Source organism: Papilio polytes, unplaced genomic scaffold, assembly GCF_000836215.1.
Source record: "Papilio polytes unplaced genomic scaffold, Ppol_1.0 DF823934.1, whole genome shotgun sequence".
In the NCBI taxonomy this organism is placed as follows: Eukaryota; Metazoa; Arthropoda; class Insecta; order Lepidoptera; family Papilionidae; genus Papilio; species Papilio polytes.
This window is the reverse complement of record NW_013525270.1, coordinates 965,281-987,331: the sequence shown is the minus strand read 5'-3', so window position 1 is coordinate 987,331 and position 22,051 is coordinate 965,281. Positions and strand designations below refer to the sequence as shown.

Below are 22,051 nucleotides of genomic sequence, written 5' to 3'. Positions count from 1 at the left end.
GGTCGCTTTCCATTTCGGTGGATTCAGGTGGCCGCTTGCTCGTTTGCCACCTTATGTTATAAAAAAAAAAATATTCGAAAATCTTGACCAATTCGGAACAAGGCTTACAATATCCCGCGACAAACAATAGATGGACATGATTTATTTTTTTTAAATTAGTTCTATTCTTAAAACAGAATCACGTTTTTTTTTTAAATATTACGTGATAAAATTTTCTGTTAATTTGTAAAAAAAATATTACAGCGACGGAAAATGGACGAGGAGGATCGAGTAGCGCTATCGGTCTTGGCGCGGCACAAGGTGAATTTGCTTTTATTTTACTAGTACACACAAAGATAATCATTGATCGAGATAAAATTTTTATCCACAACATTTTGTTTATATTTTTCCTTGATTTGGTCCAATTCTCAATTTGCCTATTGGTTTTATGTAACTGGTATTTATTGCAGCGACTCAGAATGGCGGTAGCGGAAGTAGTACAGCTTCCGTCTTGGACGCAGTACAAGGTGTGTGCATATTTTTGATACTAACTGCATTTCAACATATTTTGGTATAGCTAAATCTCCAATTTAGTCCATTCCCAAACGTAACAACCTGTAATATTTATTGTTATTGATATTTTAAATAAGGCTTCATTATGATCAGCTAATACTGCCCCCTGCTGGACATAGGCCATCTTCACAATGCTTATTTCCGCCTTTCATATCAAAGTCGGCGGTAAATAAAATCTAACATTTGGTAGTATAAACAATCAACCCTGAGGGTCTCTATTACTGATCAATAAGACTTCTGAGTAAGACTACAAAAAATACTTTTTATATTACAGCAACTTCAAACGGCAATCACGGCACAAGCAGTGCAACTTCTCTAGGTGCCGCCCAAGGTCATTATTTTCAATGATTCATTTATCTAAGTATGTTATACATAAAGGAAGCCAAGAAACATTTGTCAAAAAGTTATTAAAGAAAATACTATTGAAATAAGACCCGCTTTCCACAAAGTGAGAGGCCAGAGGTGCGCGTTTAGTCGCGCTATATTTTAGCTAGTTAAAATAACAAAAGTGCATCGGGAAATGCTGTTATTAATGTAGCACAAGGCATAACAATCCTTATTTAATATATTAGTAGGGTTTGAAAGACTTTTTGGATGAAAATATTATTATAGTGCTTAACTATTTATGTATTTTTTCTTAACTTCTTTCGTAGCCACTGAAAATGGTAGGGGTGGATCAAGTAGCGCGTCGACTTTGAACGCGGTTCAAGGTGAATATAGATTTAACCTATTTTACTATATTCATATACTTTTGTGTGTACTGATTATACATATGGCATCTATACTAATATTATGAGGAGGAAAGATTTGTATTTTTGTATGTATTGAAGTAACTCAAAGACTACTGGGCCGATTTTAAGTTATTTTACCGTTAGAAAGGTAATTTATCTGTGGGTATTTTTCGCGAGCAACAGCTAATCTAAAATACAAGACAGAAATATTCCATGTGTCTTTATACAAAACCCAAAAAAGTATAAAGTATATAATACAAATATGACTTTTGGAACATAAAGCTTAGTGTCATGTCTTTTTGTGATTATAATTATTCATTTCGCAGTGGTTGAAAATGGCCGTGGTCATTCTGGCAGTGCCTCGGCTATAGGTGGAGCACAGGGTATGTTTAATATCATTTTAATTCTATTTTTCTAATTTTAATAAGTATATTCTACGAGTAATATACATTTTTAATGCAATTAATAGACTAATACGATTTTTCTAACACTTGTATTAAGCTACTTATAATTTTAAACTTGTTGCAGCAATTGAGAACGGCCACAGCGGATCAGCGTCAGTTGCGAGCGGAGCAATAGGTTATTATAAATTATCTTATATTTTTTACATCGTAAATATATCTATGATTAGTTATACAAAAGATACCGTTTGTACAAGTAACTACTACTTGTATAAGAGTAGTCAATCATAATTTTGGATTACGATTTTATAAAGAATTATAATTCAAATTGTAAATATTATAGCTACTGAAAGCGGTCGAAGCGGATCCGGCAGCGCTTCTAGTATAAGCACAGCAGAGGGTAATTATAACATTTATTTTATTGCAAACAACCGAATTTAATACAACAAGCGAATCGCACTTCAGATTTTTAGCCTACATCTGGCGTACTCTCTGCTTGCATCTTAAAAGTACATTCCTAAGAAGGAACGCAGAAATATAATACTAAATCGAATAGGTTTTGATTTAGTATCATCTAGTTCATAGATCTGGTAAGTCGACAATTGATTTGTCGATAGTCGACAAAAATTATAAGGTTTTTATAGGGCTTTATTATTTTACTTGCAGGGAACCTTGTACATATTTCCAGAAAACAATACACTTAACACCGCTCACCGGTAAAACCCCTACAACAAACTACATACTTACTAAGTTTTCCAAACAAAGAGATTCAAAATTCACAATAAATTTAAATAGAATGAATTCTTACATATGTTCAATTTCTTTGTTTCCAGCACACGAAAATGGAGGAACAGGGTCGAGCAGTGCCACTACTATAAGTACAGCACAAGGTGCTTATTATTTATTTTGTTGCTAATTAATACTCTAAATATTCTTAAGTTGTACGTATCTGCTAGGCATCTGACGATTTACAACAGTTTTTTACGAATAAGTCGACAAGACCCAACGTATGTTAAAATTCATGATTAGTGACATTATTTAGACTCTGCTGTAATAGATGAAGGGAATGCAAAAGTTTAGATGGATGGATGGGTGTTTGTTAGAGATTATAGCCTAAACTGCTGAACGGATCTCGATGAAATTCGGCATATATGTAGCGCATAGTCTGGAAGAACACGTAGGCTGCTTTTATTTGTATTGTTTTATTTAATTCTAAGCAGACAGAGTCGCGGGCGAAAGCAAGTGTTATAAAATTGTTTATAATTAGTATGATTCTAACATGGGCGTCACTGGCCGATTATCTGGTATTAATGATCTTGTTAGAAATAGTTTTCATTTCTGTTTTTTTTTTTTTGCCTCATGCATTCCAAACGACTTTATGTTAAGTAAAATGTTTCAATTCTGACATTGATACAAAATATGGGTGTAAAAACTTTCCAGCGACTAGCGACGCCTTTGGAGGTTTCGGTGATCTCGGTTTTGCTCAGTCTTTTGCGCAAGGTAAGCTTTATACTCGTAAATACAATCATTAATTATTTCATTTCATTGAGTTATTTTCCACATATATCTTTATTTCTCATTCTCTATATGATATATTTTACAAGATTTGTAAAAAAATGTAATAAAACAGATTATATAAAAAATAGAGCATCACCGGCTGCGGAATCCGATGACTCGAGCAACCAGTGGTCCGGGCTACAGATACAGGAACGTCCTCACTATGCGTTTCTAAAATAACCGCCTTTTGGATCGGGCCCTTAATCCATCTGTGTAACAAGAGCTTCTTGAGATGTCGGTCGAAGCTCTTCGCTATTAGCCCGCTATTATTATTAATGGTACTTCATGAGCCAGATCTAAATATTTTTATTGAGTTTATTATTTATTTAATATTAAGTTGTTCTTAAATTTCCTTTTAAATAACTAGTATCACAAAAAATATCTGAAGATTTTTTTTTTAATTCTTCGACCTTGTCATTGTCGTCACCTCATAGAGTATGTATCTATCCTCCCAACGGGGCTCGGTGCAAACTCAAGTTCGGGATCAAAATCAACTGGGTCAGCCTGGTCGATTCTGTCATATGTGTAATAAAAAAAAAATATTGTTTCAGGCACAGCGTCTGCTAGTGGCTCATCATTTGCTTCTGCAATTTCAAGTGCACAGGCTACTGGTATAAAATCAAAGTTAAAAGTTTGTTTCGCGTTGTACTCGAGTGATAAAGAAGTATTCTTAAAGTAACAAATTAAAAGTTTATAGGGTTATGACTTACGACTTGATCAAAAATATAATGACCCTATATGGGTCGTTCGCCCGATCCCGTCGATCGTCATTTAACGAAGTAATGTCGTTTAAAGTTAGTTAACATTTTTTTTGACAATCAATATCTTCCAGCATATTGACAAATTGATTTTTATAACGAGTGCTTCTAGATAGGTCGTTCGACCTGGCCAATTAATCGACCCAATACAAAAAAATACCATTGGTTCGATCGATTGGTAAACACCCGTTATCACTAACTCAAAAATTACACGATTACCATAAAATACATTGATAACTCGACGACTAACATCCAAGGTGAATGTAACACATATACTTTTTAATTGCTATTGCCATTGTGTGAAATAAGTTATTTCTACATCTATATTCATGGAAATCCGGGGTGTTCGGTTGAACGAAAAATTGCCTTGTTAGTTGCACCGAGACAAACCACGCCTCTTCCAACAAATTACTAATTAGATAACAGTCAGTGGTGCAAACGAACGGATAATACATAATGACAAGAAACTAGCAGTGTATCACTAACTGACTTTTTTTTGAGAGACACATTTATAAGTTGCGTTGTATTAATTATTGTTTTTCGTCTCGTTTCAAAATATTCAAATGATACATAGATTTAAGGTGGAACACCGCCAGTATTCCTTGACTGTACTTAGATAAGGCAATATTTACGTATGAAAATATACTCAAACAGTGTTTTTTTCCCCAGTAACTTCTCATACAAATGGAGCAGGGAGGAGACACAAGAAAAAGCGACACCATAAAAAGAGAAAACACAAAGGATCCAAAGGTCAAGGTGGGCCTGGGGACAGTCCCGGAAGCCCACCTGGTACATCAGGGCCGGGAGGAAACAAGGGACCGACAGGACCTCCTGGGCCACCTGGTGCTCCGGGGCCTCAAGGACCGGGAGGAGGCAAAGGTCCTAGTGGAGGTCCCGGAAGCCCACCTGGTACATCAGGACCGGGAGGAAACAAAGGACCGAAAGGACCTCCAGGACCTCCAGGGCCACCTGGTGCGCCGGGGCCTAAAGGACCGAGAGGAGGCAAAGGTCCTGGTGGAGGTCCCGGAAGCCCACCTGGTACATCAGGGCCGGGAGAAAACAAGGGACCGACAGGACCTCCTGGGCCACCTGGAGCTCCGGGACCTCAAGGACCGGGAGGAAGCAAAAGTCCTGGCGGAGGCCACGGTACTCCTCCGGGTACTTCAGGTCCGGGTGGAAACAAGGGACCGACAGGACCTCCTGGGCCACCTGGGCCACCTGGACCTCCTGGTATTCCTGAAAACCCAGAGAATTGCGCTGTAACTATATACCAGCTGGGACGAATATATAGAAAGACGAAATCCCATTTCGTTTACCCAATATTCAGACGGCTTGGCAGAAAAACTTCATATGGCAGAGGTAACTTGTTTTTTAAACCTTGTTACTTATTTTAGTCGTAAGTATAATTAGTATAACTCAAAACATTTTTTAAAAATCCAAATTTTACGTGTCATTCTTTTTTTTAACTAACCTAACGTGCCTTTGTTTAAAACATAATAATTCTACTGACTTCTACATAACGTAATAATAACAGTTGATGCCTTATGTTTTCAGATGACTATGAAGATACAGACAGACAAGATGTATTTAGAAATTATTTATCCGGACAAAAATACTGCGTTTGTTATAATTAGTAAGTATAAATTGTTATCTCTATGTAAAACAAAAAGTAAATATCTAGAGTCTATTCAATTAGAGAGTACACGAATAGTTATAAAAATAACAGATTTTTAGTTCGGACGCACACCTTTGACTAAACTATCGCACAACTGTTGTGCGTTTGTCGATTGTCGATTGTTTCGCAGCCAATACAATTGTTTCGTTGCACAACTAAAAATCGCGTAGTGTGCGCACCTTCATATAAGCTTATAAGAATCAAAGCGAAACTAAACAGTTTTTCGATAGTTTAGTTTTAGGTGTCACCACACTCTTATAGAGATTATTGTAAATCAAGCTAGCGCTTTTCAAATCTAACGACGCATGAAAGCAGTTTTGAAGAAAAGAGGAGGGGGTTCATCAACCTTACTGGCATTTACAATCGTTAATTTATGCTTACAAGTGCGCAATTTCATTGGTCAATGAATCGGTCGTACAGTAGCGGGGTGCAAGAGATTGCCTATTCACGCATATTATAGCGCTCGCATGCGTTTTCATTAATCGTTAGAAATCGCATGCGCTAGACGACAGTTCCTAGTCATCAACTGAGCCCCCGCACAACGTTGCTTTACAATGACCGATCATTTGCAACAGTAGTAAGATCCTATACGGGGACTCCCGAAAGCTGTCAAACGACCAAGTTATCGACAAATGCAAGCGTTCCCTCACTAAATGATTGTTAATTTTGTTACAGGTACCTAAATATAAATGTAAAAATGTAAATGTAAATAGATATAAGTTTTTAGCTGTTAAGTCAACTCTCTCAAACAAAACCGGCGATTTTAATGGATTATGATGATGTCATTGTATTTTTTTGTATTTTTTTTATTTTAACTCATGATTAGTTAACAGAAGTTAACAATAAATAAACAAGCATGCTTTAAAAGTTGTTTCTTTTTAAAATCACAGAATCAATATCTCACTTCGTTCCTGGTGTTTAAATATTTTTGAGAATCAATATATTACACTCAATAAATTTAATGTAAAATTAAAAGCACATAATGTAAACAACAGTAGATGTGTGTATGTATAAAATTATATTGAATGGCTAAACTAAACGGTGTTTTCGCTAAGTACGAGAGATCTCACGTTAAATAGATGTTTGGTTTGACAATAAATTTAGTAAATTATTCAACTATGTAACTAAGATAAATAAATAAATTAGTAACTAGAACATTTATGATGAATGCTTGTGAGAACACTTTAGTAACGTCATCGATAAGGTTTGTATTAGACTTTTGCAGCTAACAGGCGTAAAATAGACCAATAAATCTCATATAAATTTTATCGATGGCGTTACGAATACGTTTCCACAACTGTCACTCAAATATTTGTGATAGACCCCTCAGAGTTGTAATAGCGACGACACTAGCCTTATCGACAATGAAGTTGGTACAAGTATTTACATAACAGCTTAAGTGAGACGAAAGGTAGAGTTAACTATAGTGTGGTCGATAAACCTGAAGTAATATTTAGAAAGCATCGTGCAAATAAATTGTTAAACAAAGATTCGAAACCCAAACTGATTTTTACCTAATAGTTATAAAGGAACAATAACAATCTTAGAATCATACTACTAAATGAAAGTATTGGAAAAATATCCATTAGAAAGCTATTTTATCAATGAGTAACAAACCTGGGCTATATTACATCAACGGGAAGGATATGGAGATGACAAAAAAGATATACTAAATATAAAAAGATAAACTAGTTACAAACAAAAATGCAAATAAACAAATGAAGATGGCCATCCATTTCGAGACACCATTTTCCGAATCGAGACCAAGTCGAGGCTGTAACTCAAAAGATAATAAGTGAATTGATGTCGCATGATACAAGTTCCCCATTAGAGCATCATCATCAACTTGCCCTTATCTCTATAGAGGGTCGGCCCAGTATTTGCTGCTCTTCCATCTATTTCTATCATCCGTAATATCTGAATCCACTGCATTCTTAAGCATGTCCTCCCCATTAGAGCATCGATAATTACAAAATAATATAACATCGTCACTTGTAGATAAACGTCGGTTATGAATCAAATTCACTGTATACTCAAATATGCCTGACAAATAGAATCTAATTGGATATGTCTGCCGGCCCTACACGCCCACCGTTCGATCCGGTGAGAGTATTTAAAGGATCAACGATTTAACTTTGACAGCCAATTATTAAGAACAAGATAGTACTAAAACGATCAGAGATTCTCTCAATAAATTTACGCTTTAGGGCTACATATTTTTTTTTAATGTTTGTTAACCACGATCCCACCTGAAGAAAGTGATACATGTAGATAATACGAGTACACAAGTAAAGAACATTGCATGAATAGAAAAAGAACCAAGAAAGAGATGGATGGATTGTGTAAAAGGTGACATGATCAAAAAGGGAGTGATGACTGAAATGACGTATGATAGAGTTATGTGGAGGACAAAAACCTGTTGCGCCGACACTACGGGAGTAGGATAAGGAGATGATGATGATGATGATGAAGTAAAGAACATTGCACTCTTGCCGCGGCGAACACGCCGATGTAATAAGCGATGACCTTTAAAAATTAAGCAGCTACATTTTTTATTGAAATGAGTTATTATATTTTTAGAGACTTACTAAACAGCAAATAAATTAAATACATACGAAAACTCTAATTACATTTTAGAGATAAGGTATACGAGTAGAGGTAAGATTCCAAAATGTATTTTAAGATATTTTTTTTTAGTTTGAAACGCAATAAAAAGGAAATCTTTAAAAAATTAAAAATAAGAACATTAAAATGTTCTAAAAACCTTTTACTTTGAGTGAATCAAAAACGCAAATTATTGCTTATTTTAAGTGCTTTTGACTAAACTTTGGGTTTTTACGAAAACAAAAAGTGTATATAAACTTTTTTGCGGAAAAAATTTTTTTGCGGAGTAACCATAAAAAATCATGATCACGACATTGTTATAAAAATTGATAAGTAACGTATATTGCGCTAATAGTTTTTTTTATTTAGTTATATATGTTGGTAATTGTTAATAGTTAGTTTTTCGCAAAATGTTTTCAAATCTTCTTATATTCGCGATTTATGCTACGTTACTTTTAACAATTATTAAAGCATGTAAGTTTTAAGTCTTGGTAATAACGTTATTATACGACTAGTAGAGAAGTTTCGAGATTTGTTATAATTTTAAATAATGTTCTATAATTCGAATAACATTGATTATTTTAAATCGTGTAATTGCAAACTTACGCTATAATATGAATTTAGTGATTTATATTTCTTTAACGTTTACAGATTCAGTTTCTGATGTAGGTAAGAAAAAGTGCAATTTCAAATTCTGCAAAAGAGAATTATAGGATAATAATTTTTTTATTTTTTTAGAGTATAGAGGTAAGTCTTATTTTAAAACTTAATAATAACATTATTATTTCGAGAAAAACAATTTAAATTAATCACTATTCAATTTTAAAGTGATAAATCCGACCGGTGGAGGTAAGTGAACGTGTCAGTCTATCGGAATTTCTGACAATTTCTGCTTATTTAAAGTGTTTAATACATCTATCGTACTTTCTCCATATTGTCGATGGTTTAATTGGCTACTAAATTTATAAATCATCTTCGATAATTATTCTAAAGTTTTATTTATTTAAAGGACCACCCACTTATGTCAGTAAGTACAAAATTTATTTTTCGAATGAAAGAAAAAAGCTAAGTAATCTCTACTTGATATATTTTATTTTAATTTTCTATAAAGGAACGGTTAAAAAAGAATGCGGAAACGTAAGTAAAAATACATTATTTTTTATTCAACCAATTTAAATTTGAATAAGGTTTTATAATTTTGACGTAAAATAAACGAAGTCTGAAGGCAAAATTTAGTGTAATTTGAAGAATTATAGTAAAATAGTGTATTTTTTTGTAGAACTTTAACTTCTTTAAGTATCAAGTAAGTTGTGTTTATCTTATTTTTTACAACAAATTATTAATATTATTCAGAAAGAGACTTACATAAGTAGTGACTACTAAAATAAATTTAAAACTGTAAAAAGTAAGTAAAAAATGTCATATTAATTTATTTAAAATTACCACCAGGTTTGTGAAGGGTAAGTTATTGGAATCATTTAAATGGGGAATTAATTATTTATTTGTAATTGAATGTTACCGGGATTCAATAAAGTTATAATTAATTTTAATATAATTTGCATAAGCACCGAAGTAATTTCACTTTTATATATTAATTTCAGGTAAATTAATTTTAAAGTGTTAAAAAATATGTCATTTCAACACTTAACTGGAACAAACTATTAAGATAATTTAGTTTTAATTTTAAAATAATCGAAACTACAGCTGTTTGTATCATATATGGCAATATGTAGTAAAGAAATAATTATTTTTGCAAGTATATGAAATAAATAAAACAAGCTTACTATACGCAATGTTTTATTTCACTACCAACCCATCCCATTACTTTACCAGAGACGTTTCGTTCCGCTGTATATTACGACATACCTAAAATCAATTTTGTTAACTGATTTATATGAGTTCGGTTAATACATATAACATGTCTTATTTTTTACAAAGTACAATAAAAGTTAAATACAATATTATTCTAACCTCAAAATTATTTAAAAATAGGATACATTTTGGTAGAGCATGTTTATTCTGTAGACACTCGCTGGATGACAAACTCGATTGAAATTATTGAAGTTATTATAAAAAACATTTTGCACAGGTCCTATTAAGTTAGCTAAAATGACTAAGTTGATTTGCATAATTCAATTTGAAATAATAAAGTATGTAACTACTTAAAAAAAATCAGTTAAATGACAGATTCATGTACACTAACAAAATTGTTGCAGCAGTTGTAAGGTGTGCTTCGCCTTAACATCCTATCTATTATGTATCATTAACAGCAAACAGAAAGCTAGAATTAAAATACACTCGCATTTACGTCATTATAAATTTATTATCCACGACTTAAAAGAATTGTAAGTGATTTTAATGCGTCTTTTAGTATTTTACCTCAAACCTCATGAAGTGAACGTGCTGTTATTGAATTAAATTGTAAAATGATACTTTGTTTTGTACTACTGACTAGTATGATAATACATGCTGATGCATTTGGCTTTCCGTGTAAGTTTTGATATTAAAATGAATATATACTTTCTTGTATTTGTTGGTTTTTGGATTTGTAAAGATGTATAATGTGTTTTACTATCTTCATTGTGATGTTCAAAATTATGATCTTCTAAGGTAATTTTTAAAAAATATTTCTTTTCCATTTGAAAGACGTAAATATGTTTTTTTTTATTATAGTTGATGATGATGATTCGTCATTCTGTAAGTATTTTGTTTACTTAGACATAAGTCGACTGACTCTCAGAACATGCATTATTCAAGGTTCTAAAAAAATAAAAGCATCGTTAGCATTTGAGGATTTTTGCTACGTTATTGTTTTACCCTTTATGCAACTAAGTGTTAGGAAAAAACTTGTCAAAGTCCTTCATTACTCGTATGTTCGAAAAGTAATTGTATAAAGTTTGAACATATTAAAACTGTTATCCTTTAAACCACATTTGTTAGATGTTTTTACAATTATTGACCAATTAAACTCATAATTGATTTCCCTTTTAGCTTCTGAAGAAGGTAATATTATTGCGTTTAATTGTTATTCATTACTTAAACATAATAACGTTCTAAATCATTCGTTGGCCATTTTTTATATTTTACAGTGTATGAGGGTAAGTTTTAATTATGTTAGTACTAGCTTTCGACCGCGACTCCGTCCGCGTGGAATTAAAAAGAAAACAAAAGGGAATAACCTATGTGTTTACCAGACTATCCTCTACATCTATGCCAAATTTAATCGAAATCCGTTCAGTCGTTTTGGTTACAAACTCTAATAAACACCCATCTAAACTTTACCATTTACAGTATTAGTGTGATTATTTTTATAAAATTAATGTTATTACAAACAATTATAAACATTATTTTCTAATTAGCTGTTCTAGTGCGGCTTCATCCGCATGAAATGTCAAAATTCAAATGCACAAATAACAATTGCTTTCTTGATGTTGGCAGCAACTTACGGTCTCTTCCCCACATCAGGATTTTTTTTCCAAAATATTTAGCCCCTAAATTTAATGGCGTGAAAATATATAGTCTAAAGTGCGACGTAGGTATAGAGCTTTTTATTAAAAAAAATAACTATTCAAAAAGATGCTGTAATTGGTGACATCTTAGGCAACAAAGAAGTGTGTGTTTACGCTTTATTATAATAATGTAGAAGTATAGATTGACATAAATATAAAATTTTAATTGTCTTTTCAAGATCCACCCGGTACTATTAGTAAGTAGTTTTTATTATCTAAATTTGTGTACGAATTATAAGGAAAAATCGTGTATTTTTTAAAATTCTTTATAGATATAGTACGCAGAAGATGCATTCCGGTATGTTTTATCTAATTTTTAACAGTGACAAATGCAATTAAAAAACTACTTAATAAAAATTTTAAATAAATATTTCAGGGTATAAATATATTTTCTTATCAGGTAAGTTTTACATTTATTAGAAAAATATCCAAAGAAATATTTGGTAAAGGAAATCATTCATAATTGGTTCTGATAATTTCAAGTATTTCTGAATTTGAAAATAACGTTCAAAGCCTTCGAATACTTGATTAAAGAAATCCAATTATTAAGACATAAAAAAATTATGAAACCCAATTTTAAATGTTATAATTTCGTTTAATTCTAGACGTGTGATTAAAAGGTAAGATATTCTGCTTTTCATAACTAATTTTTTAAAACAATATGTTAGGTTCTATATTGTATTTTCATTCTAAAGAGATCTATTATTTTCAGATCTGCAGATCACAGAGTATAAAGTTTACTGAAGAAAGAAACTGGTCTGCAAGGAATTAAACTTTTGTATATTACATTTTTATAAAAGATATCTTGTAGTTTAATTAAAATTCAACCCACAAAATACTTTATACAAATCCTATGCAAACCTAAAAAGTACAAAAGTATTCAGCAGTTATGAATCAAATATGAGATATATTAATTTAACAGATTATTAGAAGAAACATTTTTAATGCTAACAGACCGGAATGTTCCACAATGGTTACGTTAAATAAAATTATATAACTAACTTTCATATCCCAGACATAGTATAGAAAGATAAAATGAGAATCGATTGAAATTTATTAAACCCTAAATTCATTCTTATTTCTATTTTTTTCTAAAAACAAATTCTTAAGGGAAAATTTCTTACAGGAATTCTAAAAGGCGTTACATTTTATTAGCGACAACTTTTCTTTATATTATACATGAAGTTTACCTGTATCTATATAATACGTAATTGTTTTAATGTAAAAGTCCCTTTAAATCAGCTCTACCGTATTTAGGATTAATTACATAAATTCTGTCTGTCTAATTCTGTCTACCATTCCCACTAAGATAAAAATGTCTCAATGGTGTGTGTTTTACCGGCAATATTATTTCAAAGTGTAAAATTATTAAAAAGTGTAAAATAGTAAAAAGTGTAAAATAGTAAAAAGTGTAAAATAAGGGGACGTCGTAAATAATTTTATTAATTTTTTATGTCACAATTTATAGATCTGAATATTTTATATCTATTTGTTTTTATTAATATGTTAGATAACAAGTACGAGTCACGAAAACATTACACGTTGTGCGTCATCAACGTCATGAAATGTTCAATAGGAAACATATCGATATTTATTTCAATTTTTTTAACCTATAAGTGAAAAGTGTATCAACAAGTAAAGAAAGGTTTGAGTTTACATTAAAAACAATCATGAAGAAAATATCATTTGCAGTAACGGCAACTTTAATGATATATTTGGCTATGGACACTCTATCTGGTAAGTGTCATACATATTTTGATTTTATAAAACACTTCCAGTTTTTATCAAAGATGTAAACTAGTGTAAAATATTATATAGTGATTATTTTAAGTAAGAGAGTGATTTTAATCTTATTTTTCTGTTTCAGCTCCCGCAAGTAAATTTTTGCTCTATTTTATATCTTTACGTAAATTTACTGATAACAGAAAATGAAAGAAAAAAAATACTGTTTTCGATATTTTTTCCAGCAACTGTCGAATTCCCAAGTAAGTGCTGATACACATTAAAATAGGCTCATTTCAAATGACTAATACTTCAGGCATACAAATTTTTACGACATTATGACTCTAACACAAAATTTTGTGGGAGCCTTGTCTCTTAAACTAGGACTGAGACCTGAGTTTAACGAGCTATAGAGAATGACACCTCCCACTTCAAAAAAGGGTAAGTCGAAATAACGTACGTAAACTTTTATTATTTTTCAGCACCCAGCAATCACAGTGAGTTCAAATTTATAAATTGGTATATCCAGGAAAACTCTCTTTCCGAATTGTTTCCTCATTCCTGAGGGTCGCGACCACTCTTCTTGACACTTTCTCGAAGGGTGATTCTCCACTCTGTGCGATTCTCTGCGACATGTATGGCGTTATTTATAGAAAAAATTATAACCAGTAAAACTAGCACTACATAAATAAAACAATATACAACTTGCTAGCTTTTTCCCTAAAACACTCTTGATATACAAGCCATTGAGGCTACATATTGCAATGGAAAGGATCCATTTTAAAATCATTTATATCCAAATCTGTATTTTTTTCACTTCATTATACAACAAAAATTATATTTTTATAGACGCCAGCGAATTTCCAAGTAAGTCATTTGGTAACTTAATAACAATTAAGTTAACAACCAACTTATGTTATTAATTGCACTTTAAATTTCTAGTCCCTTTTCTACCAACAGGTGCGTATTTTCAATGTCATTTCTAAAGTTTTCTGTTATATTTGTCAATAACGAAATAATTTAAAAAAAAAGTAGATTGTTAAACAGTTTTTATAATTATTATGAAATATTACAGTGACTAAAGATCATTGTGGTCCGGTAAGTAATTATCATAAATTTGATTTAATTTTTTAAATTTTATTTTGATTTAAGAAATAATGTTGGAATTTTAATATTACAGAGTGTTAATATTTTAATAAATGTCGTAAGTATTCCATTGATAGTATTTTTTTAAACTAACTTATTGTGAATTTGTTATATTTACAAGAATTAATTTCATTTCAGAAATGCAAAAGTTAAATAAATGAAAGCTAGAAATATTAATGAACAAATGGGTCAGTATATTTTTTATTTATTAAGACTTTAACATAGATTTAAAACAGATTATATCTTCAAAAAGTTTCTTGCGAGAAATTTTTTTGAGCTTAAATATTGAATTATAACTGATCATAGTTATTTTTTCAGGGTGACAACAAAGCAGTATATAACTATAAATATGTACAAATAAATAATTAAGCAAGAATTCTTATGATTATTTTATTTTCTGGGTACAGCGCCAAAAGTATTCAATATTTTGCATCGTTTACTTTTATAACAGAACATAAAACCGAAAAAAAAATAGTTAGGAAAATATTTTTTGGCGCTCATGCTTTTCGCCAGTTGACAATTGAAAGACGAATAAGCGAATAAGAATAAAATAAAAGTATTCTCACACAACTTTTAACTTTCCTGGGTTAGCGTTATCTATCCTTTTTAAATAAAAGGCGCAGATCCGTATTTTATAAAGCAATTACATGTAACTTTTTTGTGGCGTAGAACTTATCGGCTAGGGTGTACAATGTAAACGTATGAATAGTGGGTACAGCGCCCTCTTTTGCAAGATTAACACACTATACAGTAAAAGCTAGCATTTAATATATCAAGAAGTATATTAAGACTACAGCATTTACTCGTTTCTTTTTCTATCTTATGTAAATATTATTATGCAATCAAGTAATTGTATTTTATTAACAAATAAAACCTTTTTTGAATTCAACGAGTGTTCATTTTATTTTTCATAACATAGAGTATGCAGTAATATAATAAACCATATTAAAACATTGTCACAAATTAATTTGAACCTAAATAACATTATTATACATTAATTCCAAGTTGTACACTAAGATTAAACCAAAATCCTAGAAGGGTGATACACTTGACAACAATTTGTTAAACAATAATATATATAATATAAAAATGTTTTGTACTTTTCTATGATACATCTCTCCATGTTGATTCTTCTACTTCTATCATCATAAAATAATAAAAAAGGCATCTATTTTATAAGTAGCAATTAAATAGGTTACTAGCATAACTTCTGGTGAATTCTGAGTTACAACAATGGTATAGTAATAATCTAAAAAAACTACTGAGGACATAAGGTGCTAAACACAATAATTCTTAGAACGGTTTTAATTGACACGCATTTGTAATAAAGATACACATAATTGATTTATTAAGTCACGTATCAATTTTACTAATATTACAAATACTACAGTTTGTATTTATTTAGATCATTTTGATCGTAGAAAAGTATATTGTTCATTTGTTTTTTTAAATAATACTGAATGACACCGGAGCAAAATATTTTTTTAATTTCAGACAGAGCCGCGGCTTCCAGCTCGTATACTATAAACAATAAAAGACTTCAAAAGTTATATAAGTGAGAGCTCTTTGCACTGAAGTTTTGTTGCTAAATTAACTATCCAATATGTACACATCAAGTGTGTTTACTTTAACCAATATTATATTTCTTACTATACTTATGTTGCTCTTTTCGTCGTTTGTAAGATGTGGTAAGTTGCTTAAGTTTTACTTACATCTTAATCAAAGCTTATAATACATTTTGTAATCAATTGACAACATTTAATAAACTTTCAACTTTTTTCAGCACCACTTATAGGAGGTAAGAATTGAAACAAACTCATGTTTTATGAATATTTAACAAAAAATGAAGTTGCCGACACATTTTCAGTCTAAATTGTTGATAAGTTACTGGAAAGCAGTAGCTTAATTTATCTATGTTACATTTATTGCTGCAATACAAGAAATGTATAATTTCCCATACAAGTTACAAGTATAATTAATTCTTTCTGTGTATACATGTATATTTCTGTGTGATTATTTCTTTCGGTTCGTGTCTAGTGGATTTCCTATAAAGGGATATTTTACAAAGTGCTTTGTTATTTTGTTAATACGTATAGAATTAAAGACCTTTGATTATCCAAGATTAATTTTAAAAATCAAATACCTTTTTCAGATGAAACGGGTAAGAAAATTTTATTTCAATATTAAACTGAAAAACCGTATTGGGCCCGCATTTTGCATCAATTAAATTTATAACAATACCAGTATTATTGAAAAAAACTATTGAATTATTTTTTAATTATTCGTTTTAATTACATTCCTAAAATTTTTTTTCGTCTACAACAGTAACAAGCGAGAAGTGTGGCCTGGTAAGTTAAGAAATGAATAATTTATTGATATTTAACAATAGTTCTATTTAAGTTCCTCTGTTGGTTTCTTTGTTTCCTTGGTTTATTATTTGGGCCAAGCAAGGAATTTGAAATTAGAGCACAATTAAACTTAAATTAGACACTATCTGCTAATAGATTGATCGTAAATATCTTATTTTATGTAAATTTAAATATACGCTTGGGTACAATTTTTATTTTGTGTCTATTTATTTCCAGAACCTTAACTGGCTGTCGATGCAGGTAAAATAAAAATATGAAATACTCTATTAATTTCTCTAAAAAAAAACAACAACAATTTACAAATGATTTTTATAAACATCTTCTAAAATTTAAAGCCATCATTATTTTTACTTTTTACAGGGCTGCGAAGGATAACAAAAAGGTAGTATTCAATTAGAATTTTATAGCACGTTTAAAAATATTACTTGTTTGTTGTAAGGCGGCAGTTAAATTAAAAATAAATTAAAGGCCGATAATTTTTTTTTTATTTATTCATAAGATATGCAAGACGCCAGTAATGTTTTGCAATGCCATTAATATGTCTGTTGCAGGAGATGTACGAAACCAAACAATTTGTGCCTCAGGTGTTAAATAAATAAACGATATTCGCACAATACCTTCTTTTATTATCTTAATTACTTACCTAAACGAACTAATACATAAGACAGACATAAGGGCTGCCATACACGGACTGCTTTAAGCCGTAAGCGTACGACCGGATGCTTTCATAGTCGAATGCGGTCTTCGTGACGATGGACATCTGTTAGCGTGGTTTTTCTAATGAAAACAAAATTATTCATTTGAAACATTTTAAGACATAGGGGAGAAATATACACTTCCGATAAATTGTTAACTTAAGTAAGTTAAGATAAACCAAGGAATAACTGTATTAGATAAACAATGACTCTATCTACTTTTCTCTGGGCTTATTATGCTTAACAATTCTGAATAACATATACTTCTGTACACTCGTCGCTTTCTAAAATATTTTAACCATTATCAGCTTTTCGTAATATCTAGGAGAAAATTCCAATCAATCTAGGTTAAAATTATAAATCTAGCCACACTATTTAACCATATGTTAGATTTAGTAGTTGTATAATAATGCCGCAATACGCGCAACGGTTAACGTCCATCCAAACACCAACGGGTTATAGTTAAGAAAAGAATTACCCAAGCTCATGTCTAATGACATGTGAAAATCACAGTTTATCTTTGGCTTAACAATATAAAAACGTAACGTAAATTCAATTAAAACAACAAATTCTCATTTGTTAACGACGATTGTCATATATTTTTAAAATCACCCCTTCTCCAAATACTATCGGGATCATTACGCTAGTTGAGATCATTAGGTTTGAATCCAGCCGAAATTTCGCTGTAATTGGTCGTTCCTCTATTATTTATAGATCGTCGATGGCTCAGTGGTTTAAGCACTTGACTTGTCTACAGGTCTTGGGTTTGAATCCCGCCATGTAACAATGTAATTTTCGATATTTCGAATTTTCACATGTACATTTTTTTATGACGTTCTTACGGTGGTGGAAATCATCGTGAGGAAACCAGCACATATTGGCAAAGAAATTCAAAGATATGTGTGAAGTTAAACAACTCGCACTTGGCCAGCGTGGTTGACTATGGCCTAGTCACCCTAACTTAGGGTAGGCTCCGAGCGTATTGGTGGGAACGTATAGTGAGCTGGTGATGATGATGATGGTCATTCCTCTTTTATTAAGTACCTACGAAATACTAACAGATAAAATTAATTAATTACGACCATATCGTTCCTATGAAAATTATGTAACATAAAAGTCATTAACGTTTAATGAGCAACTATACGTAGTCACGATTATAAATCATAATACAAAATTGTTGAAACTTAAAACATTAGTAACTGAAGCTATTTACAATAGGTACAACAAAATGTTTAACTCAGAACTAAGTGCCATTACTAAAATGCTATTAATAGTCACTCTTTTAATGTATTTTTCATCAACGATAATGAGTGGTACGTATTCCGATTTAAAAATAAATCATCATATTGGATATCGCTCCTTTATTGATAGTAGTTGTTGCAAACTTAATTTAACTTATAAATTTCAGCTCCTGTCTTTGGAGGTAAGTGGTAACGAAGTGATAAATCAAATCTTAGGGCAGACATACACGGATTGCAACAAGAAATCAGTGTCATTAGCTACAGCCGGAACATTTATATTAACTACGGTTCGTGTATAGGAAAGTCAACTGTACACTGCAGCTGTCCCTTATTTAAAACTGTATTTAAAAATACGCTTTTTTATTTCAGATCTAACTGGTAAATGTTTTTAAATCTATTACTATACTGTTATACATTAAACCTATAATAAAAAATTACGTTCTCCAAAATAAACTTTAATTAAGCGATTTATTCGTATGTATTTCAGAAACCAAAGAGTATTGCGGTCTGGTAATGATATTTTACTTAATATTATGTATTATAATTAAAATTAAGTTTTTAAAAATTCCGACAGTATTAATTCGAAAAGATAACACTGATAGTAAAATCTGTAATATTTCTGTTACTTAATAATGTATAATACATACATAAATTACAATAAAGATAAAAAACATATGTACTTACAATAAAATTTACATGACAGTTTTAAAATAAATTATTATTATTTTTCAGAACATCAACTTTGCGTCTATACAGGTATGATTTATTTAATATTCTGTAAATAAAATATTTCGTTAAAAATGGTACTAAAAGTTGTGTAAAATGTATTTATTTTTGTAGGACTGCAAAGGATAATCGTATTATGAGTAAGTTGATATAAATAACAAACATAAGTAAAGGTAAATGGAATTATTATTCAAATTAAATTAATATTTAGTATGTTGTTTAATCTTGTACCTCAAATATATTCAGATAAAGTCTTTTTTTACAGGTTCAATACGCATATGCATTTATCTACGTAAAAATTAAATAAATCATAAACATGCAACTTTGTTTTATTGTCTCCCTTATATTGATAAGTTTGAAATGTCCCTAGACCACATTATGAATAAATACATTGTAAAAAACAAACAGCAGCTGTATGGGTAAATATGGTATAAGGGAAAACGCAATATAAGATCCTGGATTATAAATTCTTGGTAATGAACGCCACCCGTCGATAGATGAAACTTTAATAAAATGTAGGATGTCGCATACAATTTTTTCCATATTCTCCAAAGCTGTATGTGTGCTTATTTAATCTTCTCTCTCTCGCATGTCTACAAGTCAATTAAATAATAATAAGTCAACTCCTAAATTCTTTCTCTGGAGTAAATGTAGCTATTAGCTTACAATAAAGTACACATTGCTTTATTTTGGATCTTGTTTTATATGTATTTGCATATTTTATTAAAATTTATCAAATTTTCAAGGGCGCACATCTTTATCCACACAACAGTCGCTACCAAATTACAAAAATATGGCATCAGCATACAATTTAATAAAGGCATTATAACCAATTTTTAACGACCGGTTAATTGTAGAGTTTCATATTTTTAATTGATCAATTTATTAACTTTTTTATAAAAATATTGATAAATAAACATCTGCTTTTAAAAAATCTTGCAATTAGTTCTTAATTTAAATGTTCAAAACATTAAAATTCCATAAAGCTAAAAGCCAAATTTTCAGTTAGTCAAAGGCAGCGAACTAAAAACGTGGTTCAGATAATTTCAACATTGTAATAAAAATATTAACGTCACGATTGTACCATTTCATACAGTAATTAAATTATATTACTAAATAATCGTATATTCACACATTTTAAAATTTATTTACTGAATCATGTAACGACTTTCAAATCTAAATAATCTGTCAGTCAGAAGTACAAAATGCTTCAAAAAATTAACACGCGGTATCTTTTACTGCTTATTGCATCTATTATTTGTCTTCTAGACTTTATATCTTGTGGTATGTCTTTTTTAATCTTTAATCCATGAGATTATTAAAATAAAATTGTCGAAAACAAATTAATCTAAATGTTTATGAATTCAATTTTACAGCTCCTACATTTGGATGTAAGTGAGAACGTACAGTTTTCTAATTTAATAATAATATATATGCTAATATTATAAAGAAGAAATATTTGTATTTTTGTATGTATTTGATTCACGCAAAAACTACTGGGCCGATTTTAAAAATTATTTCACCATCAGAAAGGTAATTTATCTGTGAGTAACATAGGCTATATTTTATTATTACTGATGTTGAGGTACTATTAATAAACAACATATTTCTCGACCACGGCGTTAAGAAATCACAACGTTTAACTTTTATCGGCTTACGCTGCCTAAACCGTTAGAGGTATATAAAAATGATGTTCGAAAAAAATGTAGATCTCAAAAAGTTGTACAGAATTTTTAATAAAATGAAAATATAAACGCTCTTCAAATCCTCACAATATTTGGAATTAAGTAATACTACGAATCTTTCATCGGCAAATGAATAATGTTATCATTTTAATTTAGTTCCAGATTTGGACAGTAAGTATTTCAAATACAATTATTGTATTATTACAATTCCTTAGACATAAAATGTATGTATTCGTAAACATCCAAAAAGAACTCGGCATGTTTTCACCTTCGAGGATTTTTTAATTCTCCGTTCGCTTACCAAGTAATTATTTAGTCGGAAAACGTTTATACTTAACAGTGGTAGTGCCCGCTTTAACATCTTAGCACGAATGGGCCGGCACGCCCGGTGAAATACCACGACCACACAGAAAACAGGCGTGAAATGGAAGCAATTCCGTGTTTCGTCTGATGAGTGTGGTGCCGGAGGCCTAATTTAAGTCCCTTTCTCTTTACCACACTTTTCTTATAAGGAGAGGTTGGGAAGAGGAAGTGGATTTGACGGTGGAGGAGATGCATAGGAAGGGGAAATAACCGCTTTATGTGCGTCTCCTCCTCCGTCGTATAAGGGTAGGCAACGCATCTACAATTGCGGATGTCTATGGGCAACGGTCGCTTCGCCATTTTGGCGGTTATAGGTG

The 22,051-nt window shown here is 30.9% G+C and overlaps 1 protein-coding gene across 1 annotated transcript in view; it reads left to right on the top strand.

Moving 5' to 3' along the window:
* LOC106101961 (collagen alpha-1(I) chain-like) overlaps window positions 1-22,051 on the top strand; it is a 33,817-nt gene that overhangs the window by 3,116 nt on the left and 8,650 nt on the right. The window contains exons 5-15 of the mRNA XM_013281352.1: window positions 244-300; window positions 450-506; window positions 827-883; window positions 1,206-1,262; window positions 1,610-1,666; window positions 1,812-1,862; window positions 2,028-2,084; window positions 2,518-2,574; window positions 3,125-3,184; window positions 3,793-3,852; window positions 4,669-5,358. Of these exons, the coding sequence (XP_013136806.1) occupies window positions 244-300; window positions 450-506; window positions 827-883; window positions 1,206-1,262; window positions 1,610-1,666; window positions 1,812-1,862; window positions 2,028-2,084; window positions 2,518-2,574; window positions 3,125-3,184; window positions 3,793-3,852; window positions 4,669-5,358 (1,260 nt within the window). The remainder of the gene's footprint in view (window positions 1-243; window positions 301-449; window positions 507-826; window positions 884-1,205; window positions 1,263-1,609; window positions 1,667-1,811; window positions 1,863-2,027; window positions 2,085-2,517; window positions 2,575-3,124; window positions 3,185-3,792; window positions 3,853-4,668; window positions 5,359-22,051) is intronic.